The sequence below is a fragment of the Camelina sativa genome, chromosome 1 (genome assembly GCF_000633955.1).
Source record: "Camelina sativa cultivar DH55 chromosome 1, Cs, whole genome shotgun sequence".
Lineage (NCBI taxonomy): Eukaryota > Viridiplantae > Streptophyta > Magnoliopsida > Brassicales > Brassicaceae > Camelina > Camelina sativa.
The window spans coordinates 674,084-686,710 of record NC_025685.1 but is presented as its reverse complement, the minus strand read 5'-3'; the positions used below and the strand labels follow the sequence as shown (position 1 = coordinate 686,710).

Sequence of the window (12,627 nt, the reverse complement as noted above, 5' to 3'; positions counted from 1 at the left end):
GGGGGGGGGGGGGGGGGAGACGAACCAATATTATCTTCTCATCATGTTTGATTCTCTGTTTGTTTTGTTTAGATATCGAGAAAGTTGGAGGAATTCTTCGAGAATGATGAACAATTTTGGTCTGACATGGTAGACCGTCATAACGCAACAAAACAAGTCCAATGACCGGCCATTTATATCTTTGATCTTTTATTTGTGTGTCTTCTTATTTGTGTGTGTTCTCAGGCAGTGAGAGGGAGGAGTCTGAGGAAAACTTCATCCAAGGAAACGATAGTTATCTTTTCAAGCTAGCTTTGGCTAGTATCCGGTCACTGTGTGGTTTGGAATTTGATCAGACAATCAATTAAGTAAATTGCGTTTAGACTGTATGTGTGTTTTATGTGAATTATTTTAATCTGATGCTGCTTTGTCTTATTGTCAACACTCTCACCTTTGATAATATGAATTTGGAATTATTATAACATATCCGACGTAATTAATTAATGGATAACTCAAGTTTAAAACATGTAGCGTACTCTACCGATATATCCTATATATTAACAAAGTGATTGCATGTTTCAACGTAAAAACCTATTGACTGCATTTTATCGAGATGCATGTATAGTTGCCCCCCACACTACATCGTTAACAGATAAAAATTCTTTAAGCAAGAAATTGACCACATATCTCTAAATTACTTTCCTTTTAAGACTGGATTTAATTCTGTCTGGATACCAACTTGGGCATTCACTGAAGTCCCTTCAACTACCAACCCATATCACCGCGTAGATGCCAGAAAAACACAATCTTGAAAATCCTACTTAAACCATAGCCTAACAATAGAAGAATATAATGTGTTCTGTTCTTCTTCCAGATTTGAAGGACAGAAATGGCTATTCTTGTTTAAGTATCAATTAACCATTATCTACCTGTGCAGGACCCGTTGATAATGGTGATGAAGTAACAGGTGGACTAAAAGCTTATGTTACTCCATCACCCATATTCAAGGACAGAAATGGCTATTCTTGTTAAGTATCAATTAACCATTATCTTTGCGCAGGTTTACCACGGAGGGAGATCCATGGGGTCTCGCAAATTATATTATTCACCGCCTGGTATCAGCGATGGTAACGCTCTCTCTCTCTCTCTCTCTCTGATTTCGCATCAAAATTGTTCAAGTACTTACTGTCGATATCTATATTAATATTTTGTGATTTGGTATTGTAGTAGTAGTAGTGTCCAAGGGACCTGCGTGGTTCATAGTTCGAGGAATAGCAGCGGCTGTGGCTGTGGCCTGTGGGATATGCCATCGGTATGGAGAGAGAGCGAGCAAGAGAATTTTTTTGATTTTTTTTCATCGAATAAAATCAGTCAGCTTTGTTTGTGACTTCTTTTGTTTATTGAAGGCCCTTATATATCTGACGCTGAAGCAGGCACGGAACGTTTGGTGAAGGAAAATGAAGAGGTAAAAGAAAAAACGAATTCTTAAGGGGAAGACGAACCAATTTTATCTTCTCATCATCTTTGATCTTCTGTTTTTTTTTAGGTGGTAAGGATTTATGAGGAAAACTTCGAGCGATTGGTCTCATATGGTAGACCGTCAGAACTCGATGAGAAGCAGAAACATAACCTAGAAAACAAGTCGTCATGCGCTTTCTTTTGTTTTTGCGATTGAGAGACCTTTCTTCATTATCTCTATGTAAACTAAAGTGGTTAAATCTAGCTACGGATTGAGAACTGACTCACACGCATAGCAGCATCGCAAAGTATTATATTCCCCCCTAAAGATCGAAACCAACAATGATAGCTTTCTGTACAAGCTATCGAAATTTCATCAAAGAATATATGAAATAGTAAATAACACAAAAATATTCCTTGGAATCATCACGCCTACTACTACACACATATACTTCCAAAATGTCTTTGATTCGAGGATGAAGCCAAACAAAAGAAAAAGAAAAAAACCAAATATTTCAAACTATTTTTTATATTTATATGTACCTTTGTTTCTTCAACCCCAAGCATTATCAAATGCAGCTGAAGTAATCGCGTGAACAAACTCTTGGAAATCGATACAACCGTCGCCGTCTCGATCTGCTTCCTTGATCATCCCGGTTAGCTCCTCCGCCGTCAGCGCGTGACCTAGCTTCGCCATCGAGTGCGCTAACTCCGCCGCCGTTATGTAACCGTTTCCGTCACGATCGAACATTTTGAAGATGGCTTTGAGCTGTTCATCCGTGTAAGGACACTTTACCAGATCCGGCTCGACGAGAGCGACGAACTCGGAGAACTCGACCAGACCGTTGTTGTTCCGATCTGCTTTGTGGATCAAGGTGTCGAGCTGGTCTTGACTCGGCTTTAAACCGAGAGATCTTAGGAGTGAGCCCAACTCGAGCTCCGTCAAACTCCCATCCTTGTTCTGGTCAAATGATCGGAATATCTCCCTAAGCTCCGCTAATTGCTCGTCGCCTAGTCTCGCCGGCGCCGGTTTCCCTCCGTCGTCGCTCATCTCGAATCTGATTTTGAGTTCGGTCAAGCTTCAATGAACAATAACAACGTTTTATTTATTTTCTTGGTTTTTAGATTGATTTTTTGTATCTTCTTTCTTGACAGAGTCAACGACAGGTATGAATGAGATTATGAATTTAAAACAAGTAAGATTGATTTCTTATTAATGTGCAAGCGAATAACTGTTATTTTTATTTAAATCATCTAAATGATTGAGGATGGAATTCGATTTTTTTTTTTAAAACGATTAATTATTCGAACCTACCTTACTATTGAAACGGTCAACGGTTGTTCGGTGGAGGCAAAACAGTCGTGCTAACTCCTAATTCAAAAACGTTATTTTGCACTTTGGCACTTTGACAATACAAAAAAATGTTATTTTTTTTCTCATATATAAAATATTTTCGACATTTGTAGCTAAGTATGTATGAATCAGATTTTACATGCATGATTTAGCATGAATGTTCAAATTTTTTTCCAAAGTAATTTTATATCCGTAAAATATGGTCTTTATCAATTCTTTTTAACAAATAGTACATGTTTGATAATGTTCATGTCCTCCTTCAAATTAATATATACATGAATCTATCAAATGTAAATTATTATTTTTATAGTTTTCAGAAAATATCAACTGGAAATATGATGTTTCTCAAAAAAAAATGATGTGAATTTATTTCAATTTGATTTGGTATTAATTTTTACTCTTTAATAGACCTCAGCATATCTTTGATAGATATATAAAATTAAATGAAAAAAAAGAAAAGAGAAAGAATAGGATAATACTAAATACCCTTGATATGTAAATTGTCTTCTAAAACCCCCATGATGTGAGAATTTGTTTAATGTAATGACTTGTTATTGGTAATTTGCTTCATCATGTGTGACTTTGGATTTGTTGATACTTGATATTTATGTGTGTGATTCACTGATTTGGACAGCATTTGACGAATTTAGATTATTGAATTTGAAGAGATGAAATACGTAGAAAAGAATCAGGGAAAAAGAGTATGGATGAAAGAAAAAGAAAAAAAATACGATATAATATACGGCTATCATCTTTATTCACACAGTTTATATACTTAAAATTCATACACGTATTTACTATTGACCGAGACATTTTCTTATTTTTAATTAAAATTGTTTTACAATATTACCAATCAGATGAATTAAAGCTATACTTTTCGATCCTTCATCAATCATCAACACGAGATAATTCTTGGGTCACCTGGATGTTTCCTTTGTCACCTTGATCTACGTCCAAGATTGTGAGGTTTTCCTCGATTGGGGTTGCGGCATGATTGGCATCGGTGTCGAACCAGTGCCAACGGATTCAACCATTTCGGTAGACTTCAAATCGGCAAGTTCTTCTGATTTCACACTCTCAAGACTAGTACCGTGCTTCATGTGTATTGAAAATGGCATTTGCCTTAGGCCACAAAATAGTAAAAAATTGTAAAGCCACATATCCTTTTTACTCAGGTTATGTATTTAGTTTGAAAATGTATTTCTGTTTTTTTTTTTTAAATCCATGATATTTTGTTTGTCATTAATTCTTCTGATTTCATATTTCTTAATCTTTTATTTGCATTAATAGAATATTATATAATTTATTAAATGTTTGAAAGTAAAATGAAAAACCACGTGAAAGTTGAGAACTTGTATTAAAAGTTTATAAGAAAGATATTTTTAATTAACTAACAAAATGCTAATGTGTAATAACATATAAAATAGACTCTCAAATATCATATCATCTATTTTTATTGTCACATTAGCATTTTGTTAGTGTAGTTGCAAATTTTCAACTTTCATGTGGTTTTTCAGTTTTACTTTCAAACATCTAATACATTATAAAACACATACGTAAAAATATTTTACTTATGTTTTGTTTATATTTTGCATATGTTTTGCTTATTTTTTTGTTAATATCTATTCAACATTTCAAAGAACAAGAAAATGACTAATTTGCTGCCATATATAATATAAAATTTAACAATCACACCTACAATTTATATTTATATAGAATTTAATTTAAACTATACTTAATATATCAAAAATCAAATAATTTCTATGTATATAGATAATTTTATCATAGACACAAAATAATATAAATATATAAATAATTAAAAATACATATCATCTACATATCTTATGGATAACCATAGTATATTATCATTTTTAACTCTTTTTTTTTTTTTTTTTACAAAACTATCTTTTTTTCGCCCCAATATGAACCTAAGCACAGCACTGCTCAAGACGAAGAATGAACTTTGAGAGAGGAGATTAGTGCTTAAACGTGAGTGTGTGCTCAAATGTAATAGGAACGCCAGGATGGCCAACCTCTGTTCCGACCCACGCTGTCACTTGCGGTGGGAGCTCCCCATGCTCAGGCCAAACGCAAACGCGGTAGAGGTCTTGTCCGTCGCCAATATCCAAAGCCCGCGCATCTTGAGCATGTATGTGAAAGTATGCGACGGTTTTACCTTCACTCCTATGTTCGTCATCTCCACCTCCATCACCTTTTTCTGAATCTTCGGTAACGAAATATATACAAATAAATATGTTTCCACGCATATCAATTTGCTTGGATACAGAGACTCCGAGTTTTAATCAAACGAAAGCTCAGTAAAGATACTTCATGGGGCGAATTTGAGCTCCTTCGCCTCTGTTTTCTGTCTACACATCTTGCTCGGTCTTCTCGTCTAAAACTTATAACTTAGTACTTGGATTTAGATTTCCTCTGTAAACAACCTTTTATTTTGTTCAGCAGTAAATTTCACATTTCAACAAAAAAATGTTGATCTACGAGACCACGAATCTGTTATCTAGAACACAGGCCATTGCAAAATAGTATATTGAAGAACACAAGCCAATGAAATGCATTTGTTTTAAAAGCATGCGAATATAAACGTTTGTTATCAAGTTATCTGAACAGAAAGACTAAAAAGCAGGTAAGATTTTGGCCACAGTTTATATATATGTCTAAACAAGAGTGCCACGTTCGGTAACGAAAATACAAACAAGGATCTCTATCAGAGGCATCGTTATTCTCAATCATCATAAAGACATACACAAGAACAGAAGCATATCTCACTTTGGAGCATCTCCTATCCATTAAGTGTGCAATGCAAAAAATCAGAAGGCAATATTTCTCTTATTTTATTACACATTAACAAGAATCAGAGTTACACCAATTTTGATACATACACATACCTCCTTTTAATCATATTCTTTTTGTTATTGCGACTCGCACAAAATCATAACCCATCTGCGAGAACAAGAAGATGGGTTTTGAACAAAGATTCTGGAAACTGTGTGGTTTATAACTCATCGATAAAGAAAGACTGATTACCTCGTAAGGAAAGATTGTGAATTCATGGTGATTTCTCTCATTTTCTGAGAGCATCTGATGTGAGAAGTCCCATCTGTTCAGTAAGATGGTTCATCTGTTGGTTCCTGCTCCACCCGTTACTCAGGCTTGGTTGTAATTCTAGGTGCTCCATTATCAGTTCATTGTCCACTGATCCTGAGATCAGCTCATCTGTGTCACCAATCACAGGGGTTTCACCAAGGAACTGTCCCCAAAAAGAATCTTGAACTTCAGGAAGTAACTCATTTATAACACCAGCTTCTAGTTCGATTGGGCCATCCAAAACAGCCATTATTGGGTCCAAACACTCTCCATTATCTATCTCGCACCCAACAAAATCCAAATTTGAACTACCTGAAGCTGCTGCTCCTTGCGTTGGAGCTAAGAGATCACCTTGAGAATAAGGCAAATTGGTCTCCAGGACTTGATTTGTTTCACAAGGTTCGTGATACTTCATTGCAGGATATAAGCTTGCAGCAGGATTGGATGAAACGTCTGCCAATGTAACTCCAGGTGATCCATTTGAGGAGCTCCCATTGTCTGAAATGTTTGAACTTGGAACATCGCCCAAAAGAAAGCTGCCATGATTGTTTGAGAGAGATTCATGGCTAGGTGAATTACTCATCTGCTGTATCTGTTGGAGCATAGTGTTTGCTGCATCGTTCATGGATGACTGATATCTCACAATCTCGCGGCTAAGAAGACCGTTAACCCCATGACTCCCTGAATTCTTCTGGTCCTCAACAGGTAGCCTCCTCTTTTTGTTGCTTTCAGAAATGTGTTGGTTTGCGTCACTACTCTGCTGGGAGAATTGGTTTAAGAAACCAGGACTTTGAACAGCCTTTGCTAGGAAGGACATCATCTGTTGCTGCCTCTGCTCCATTACATGAACTTTCTGCCCCACGTTTTGCAGATGATGTTCGGTAACTTGTTGCTGCTGCCTTAATCTTACAAGTTCCTGCATAAGGACGTTCTTATCACGCTGGAGTCTGTCCACTTCTTCTTCAAGTCCAAACTTGCCCACTTCAACGCACGCACCCACAGATGAGTGCTGAACTTGAGGTTGTTGCTGGGGCTGCACTTGGGCAGGTTTTCGCCGGACAATACTCTTTAGTATATGTTTTTGGCCTCTTAAAAAGCCCTCATTTGCAAATTCCCAACGATCAGGATCAACTTTTCTGAAGCCCTGTAAAAATGATGCATTAAGAATGGAACAGTCATCAACCAGAAGAAGATAGGAAGCCAGCATAGAAGAGTTGTACAGAGAAAAACATAAAGACCAGTGAATACTTCAAAAGACAACTAATTCTAGAGATATTATAATAAGATAAAATCTCTTCATTGTGTGTCCTAACTGCAGCACCCAAGTACTATGGTGCAAGAAAACTAATACAGTTCTTAGTGTATGGGCATGTACCTGGACGAACAAATACAAACGACTAAAGTGGGACAACTGATAGAAATTTTGTTTTGTGACTTAGAGCTACTGGCCAGAAATGGAACTGCAGAGTCAACCAATCTTCAGACACATATGAGGACATATCCAAACAAGCCTGCAAAGTTGGTGAACCTTTTGGTAAGTAAGAAAAGCAGAGAACAATAGGACGAAAACAAAGCCATGGAACAGAGCATTCTTTTCTTGCTTTTGTTTTGTTTGACCTAAGAAAAACAATTTTGTAAAATGGGATGAGAAAGTTCATTCCAGCCTCACAGATGCAGATGCAGCTTAGAAACTTAGAAAACCAAAAACATATATTCCTGCAGTCCACGAGGTATACATGTACACAAAACTACTGAAAAATAATCTGCAAAACAAATATGTAAAATCATGTTGCACGAGTTTGTGAGAAGCCAAAAAGAGACATAGATCCAATTCTTTAACGACGAGACACAGTAAGTGCAACTAACACAACCTAATAGACGTGCATAGTTCAACAAGTATATAGGAACATCAATCAGCAGGATCATTCTAAACACTACTAGTAGGAGTTGACTTTTCCCAGAACCATTCGTTAAGTTATAATTATCAGTAAACTAATAACACTTAAAATCCTATTCACTCGTTCATAGACAGAATCAGAACCTTGATTGAACCAAAACAAGAGAGATTCCCCCAAATCGAACTAGGGAAAAAAAGAATCGAAATCGATGGATGCTCACTCACATAAGTATTAAGCTGTCTGACGAAGCTGGAGAAATTGTTGTGCTTGAAATACTTGGGAAGAAACTGTTTGGCGAACTCAGGCACGTTCCAAACAACGAAGCTGTTGTTCCCGCTGCTCCAAGACACCACGTCATCCGTCAGTGGATCGTCAACCATATCGTAGGTTTTACTCAGAAAAGGCGGAATAGATCCCCCCATCACCGCCGTCGAAGAGTTCGCCGTCGGTACAGATTCGCAAATCGATCCCATTCAAAAATTCCGTAATTTGATTCGATTGATTCCGGTACCGTCAACTTCACAACGAGGAGATGATTCCAAGATTCACTACGCAAAAAAACCAACAGAGATATTTATTCGAAGATCTTCTCTTAGCGACGAAGAGAAGAGAAGAAGAAGCTCTCTATATACTTTATTTTAACTCTGCAAAGAGCTTCACCATCTCTGCTCCTTTTATTTATACAGTTGAATTTTTTAATTCCAGAAAGCGGTGGAATTGCGCAGAGTGCTCTAACGTGGCTTAATCTTCACCGCTCATCTGATTTCCTCTCCACTGTCCGATTATTAAATTAAGAATGTAGTGTTTGTGTTAAAGATAAGAAATACCACGTGGGCCGGACTAACGTGTTCTGTCTTTTTTTTTAAATATATAAAAAGGTACGTACCTGGTCTTTTTCTCTAGTAACGTATCTGGTCCTAAGCTCTTTTTCTTTTCATACGTGGCAATGGACTCTCTCGTTTTATCATTGGACCAGACACCAGAGTATACGTATTGTTCGCGTTTGTTTAACCTCTGCGTTTCACGCTTTTGCTCTAATGAAAACCTTGAGGCTCTCGTCTGCTTGCCGCCGTGGAAGGCCAATACAATTTATTTATTTTTCTGTTTTAATGGAGTTTTTTTCCTTTTAATATTGAATCTTTGTCTTTTTTGAGTGGGAGGGAATATTTCAAGATTTTTTTTCATAAAGTTATGTTGGTAACGAATAATCAATCAAAAAATTATATGATTCGAAAGTACAAAATTTAATCTAGTATACAAAAAGTACAAACACATAAAAATAGTACTGCTCCTTTTATATAAGAGGCACGTGATTTGATCGTCGTAAAGCACGTGAGCCCCAAGATGCTTCACTTGAAACGAGAAAAAGCCCCAAGCGACAGAGGAGAAGGCAAACCAAGGTAAAGGGACCTTTATTTTTCTCATTCGCTCGAAACTCGATTCTTGATTGATTCCTTCGGCGACGAATCAGCCAATCAAATTCATACCCAGATTGGTTCTGGATCCGATTTAGTTCAACGGGTCGGATCCAGTGATCTGGCACCTCAACTTGGAAAGTGTTGGCACTTCGTCGTAAAAAAGCTATGGAAATTTCAGGTTTGTTCTCATGAAAACAGTAATGTGGTGATTTCCTCGAAGATTCATTGAGGATTCATCAATGGAGGATCCAGAAATCTCTCTTTGCCCAAGTATTTACTACAGACCTATAAACCCTAATGATCTAGATCGTTTGGAGCAAATCCATCGTGACATCTTCCCCATCAAGTATGCATTCATTTATTACTTCTTTTTGGAGAATTTTTGAACATTTGAGCTTCAATTTTCCTAATTTATTTGATGTCTTTGTGAAAGTATTGATTTTTTTGTTTCATCTTCTCAGGTATGAGTCTGAGTTTTTCCGAAGTGTTGTGAACGGAGTTGATATTGTCTCATGGGCTGCTGTTGATCGGAGCCGCCCTGATGATCACTCTGATGAACTCATCGGTTTTGTTACTGCTAAATGCGTGCTTGCTAAAGATAGCGAGGTCAGTTTCCCACTCTAATGGAAATTTTGTCATTACAAGCTCTTAAAGTTTAGATTTTTATTTTCGAATCTTTAGATTAGTTCATTATGTTTATGGTTTTTAAGCTTGGTTTATAATTCTGGTAAATAAATGATTTCTCTTTGTTCTGTAAAGCTTTTGGATTGTTATGCAGAAATTTTGAGATTACAAGAACTGATCTTGTAATGATTTTGAATATTCAATAAGTTCATAAGGTTTTTAGGTGGGTTTGTTATCTTGTTCCCTAAATTGCGTCTCTTTGCAAGGTGATTCAGTTGTAGACAATCTTTAGAATTGGAGCAGCTTCTAGTATTTTTAGAATTTGAGTCATATGATTGAACCATGGCTTTCAGGCGCTCTCTACTACGGTAATGCAAACAAGTCAATTGCTATTTTTTATTTCTTATATGGCAGATGGTTTCTGTGTCTTGCACAGATAGATGATTTAATACATTACGATTCCTCAAAAGTAGAGGAGACTTTGATCTACATCTTGACACTTGGAGTTGTAGAAACATACAGAAACAGAGGAATCGGTATGAGTCATATAGCAATTCTGAACCATGTTCTGTATCTTGGCTTGGTTTGTGAATTCTGACGTTTCTGCTACTTTTGTTTTCTCAGCAATGTCACTTATTAGTGAGGTGATTAAATATGCTTCTGGTTTATCCTTGTGTCGAGGACTTTACCTTCATGTGATTGCACACAACAATCCTGCGATCCGTTTGTACCAAAGATTGATGTTCAGATGCGTACGGAGATTATACGGATTCTATCTAATCAAACAACAGCATTTTGACGCCTTCTTGTTTGTCTACTTTATCAACGATTCTCAAACTCCTTGCTCACCCTTGTAAGGAAGATTACACACAGACAAAACAAGTCTTTTCTTCTCTTTATATTCCAATTTTTTTTTTTTTTTTTTTTTTTTATGATCAGTAGGTTATGGTTTAAGACATTCTACTGCAATTTGCAGAGAGGCGGCGATGTTTGTTGTCAACTATATGAAGAGTGGAATCAAGTCCGTGGCATCTAAGCTGGCGAACAAGGAGGAGAAAGGTTTGAAATGGTTGATTTGCAAAGACACGGATTGCGTCTTACCCACACAAACCAAATCAAATCTCGGATCATCATCATCCGGGTACGAATTCATCTGATTTAAACTAATAATTTTTGATTCATTTGATTTCTCATTCTGCTCTCTGTAATAAAAATGTAAATAGTTACTGTTATTGTCGCCTTTGTTAATAAAAAGTGTTGGATTAAGAGTTTATCACCACCCTTCTTAAAATAGTTACCTTTGTTGAAAATAGCTCTTTTGCTTCATTGGCAATTATCCAAAAACAAAATAAAACCAGCTTTTGGTGTAAAAAAATAGCTTAAACAATAAATTTAGTTACTTGCCTAAAAAAATTGCCTAAAACTCCCCATCAAAGGCCAAAAGAACAGAAAAAGTTTTTTTCTTGCACGCGGTGGCAATGGCGTCTTCTTCTTCCTCCTCATTATCCGTCATCATTTTCCTCCTCTTGCCGCATCTCTGCCTTTCAAGTGAGTCACCTTTGCAAATCCCAAACGCAACCCTAGATCTCTCTTTACTATGGTACGGCCAATTCACGCCGGTTCAAAAGGAGCGGGTTCACGATTTCGTAGAATCGCTTAACTTCGACGCCAAGGAAGGTCTTGACCCGAAGGTATCATCATGGTGGAAAGTGGTGGAGAGTTACCAAGAGAGGTTTGAGCTGAAGGAGATTTACCGACAGAAGAATAACAAAACCGTAACTCCGAGGATTAAGGTAAAGATTGTCCGGACTTATGTGGATGAGAAGATGAAGTATGGAAACGAATTGACAATCGGTAATGGTGAGAAACTTGTTGAGACGGCCACTGGTAATATGTCCAAAGTGATACCCGTGGTATTTCTTTCGTCCCACGTTCGGGCTCATCGCATCGGGTTTTGTAACAGAACCTGCCAACAAAATTCCCTTGCCAAAATTGAAGGTGTGATCTTCTCTTCTTCTTCTTCTAATTGATTTATGAACATAATACGTAATTGACAACAATCAGAGTAATTTGACGTTATTACGTAAATCCCACGCATGCAGGTAAAAAAGAACCACAACCGTACATAATGTTAAGCAACCCGGAGGTGGAATGTCCCGGAGTGTGTGCTTGGCCTTTCCACACGGCTGACAAGGGTCCACGTGGTATGATCTATCAACCGCCAAGTGGCGATGTCGGAGCTGACGATGATCTATCAACCGCCAAGTGGCGATGTCGGAGCTGACGCATTGGTTATTCAGCTAGCCACAGGTTTAGCCGATTTTGCCTCCAAACCAGCTATAACGAAGTTCTTGTTCAAATCTGCTACGACACCGTTCAACGATGACGGAAAGAGAAACCATGGCTCTTCTTCGATGTATATCGAGAACCCAGCAACCGAGTGCACTGGGGCTTTTGGTTCCGGAGCTTTTCCTGGTTTTACCGGTAGAATTCGGGTTGACCCGGTTACTGGTGGAGCCTTTAATTCTCACGGAATCAACCACTTGAAATTCTTGATTCCTTCTGTTTATGACCCTATCACCCAATCTTGCTGGACTCCTATGTAACCTCTTTGTTATTATTACATGTTACACAGTTTTTACCCTTTTATGACAAAATTGAAACCTTGAGTTTGTAAAGGATACTATCTATTGTTGGTAATATTCAAATAGACAAACTAAAGTTGGACCGATCCATCCTCCTGTAAATATAACTTGATGAGAAAAAAAAAAAAAAAAAATGAATTAGTAGA

General features: G+C 37.2%; 5 protein-coding genes across 7 annotated transcripts in view; 3 read left to right on the top strand and 2 right to left on the bottom strand.

The window, feature by feature from the left end:
* LOC104781999 overlaps positions 1–414 on the top strand; it is a 1,237-nt gene extending 823 nt beyond the window's left edge. Inside the window, exons 4-5 of the mRNA XM_010506842.2 lie at positions 73–129; positions 226–414. Coding sequence (XP_010505144.1) covers positions 73–129; positions 226–291 — 123 coding nt within the window. The 3' untranslated portion in view covers positions 292–414. The remainder of the gene's footprint in view (positions 1–72; positions 130–225) is intronic.
* Positions 1,838–2,568, bottom strand: LOC104781764 (probable calcium-binding protein CML18). Its single transcript, XM_010506545.1, has one exon. It carries the CDS (start codon positions 2,486–2,488, stop codon positions 1,991–1,993), a length of 498 nt encoding a protein of 165 aa, XP_010504847.1. The 5' UTR covers positions 2,489–2,568; the 3' UTR covers positions 1,838–1,990.
* Positions 4,679–8,450, bottom strand: LOC104781611 (heat stress transcription factor A-1e). 2 transcript variants are annotated; one of them, XR_766934.2, is made up of 4 exons: positions 8,019–8,450; positions 5,837–7,040; positions 5,698–5,752; positions 4,679–5,235 (listed from the first exon to the last, which is right to left on the bottom strand). XR_766934.2 is itself a non-coding variant. In XM_010506362.2 (3 exons), the coding sequence occupies exons 1-2, from the start codon at positions 8,265–8,267 to the stop codon at positions 5,874–5,876; spliced, it is 1,416 nt and encodes a 471-aa protein (XP_010504664.1). In that variant the 5' UTR covers positions 8,268–8,450; the 3' UTR covers positions 5,433–5,752; positions 5,837–5,873. The 2 variants fall into 2 exon arrangements, 1 of the variants encoding a protein (XP_010504664.1); XM_010506362.2 differs by lacking the exon at positions 4,679–5,235 and having other exon boundaries at positions 5,433–5,752.
* LOC104781315 (histone acetyltransferase MCC1-like) lies at positions 9,108–11,115 on the top strand. Of its 2 annotated transcripts, XM_010506066.2 has the most exons (6): positions 9,113–9,194; positions 9,391–9,558; positions 9,674–9,818; positions 10,273–10,372; positions 10,461–10,689; positions 10,813–11,115. In XM_010506066.2, the coding sequence occupies exons 2-6, from the start codon at positions 9,452–9,454 to the stop codon at positions 10,991–10,993; spliced, it is 762 nt and encodes a 253-aa protein (XP_010504368.1). In that variant the 5' UTR covers positions 9,113–9,194; positions 9,391–9,451; the 3' UTR covers positions 10,994–11,115. The 2 variants fall into 2 exon arrangements, with proteins under 2 accessions (XP_010504293.1, XP_010504368.1); XM_010505991.2 differs by having other exon boundaries at positions 9,108–9,558.
* Positions 11,261–12,538, top strand: LOC104781516 (protein EXORDIUM-like 6; the record flags this gene model as incomplete). The annotated part of the gene is made up of 3 exons (XM_010506253.2): positions 11,261–11,834; positions 11,939–12,041; positions 12,082–12,538. Coding segments are annotated over 3 exons (1,038 nt in total), but the record flags the coding sequence as incomplete, so codon positions are not given.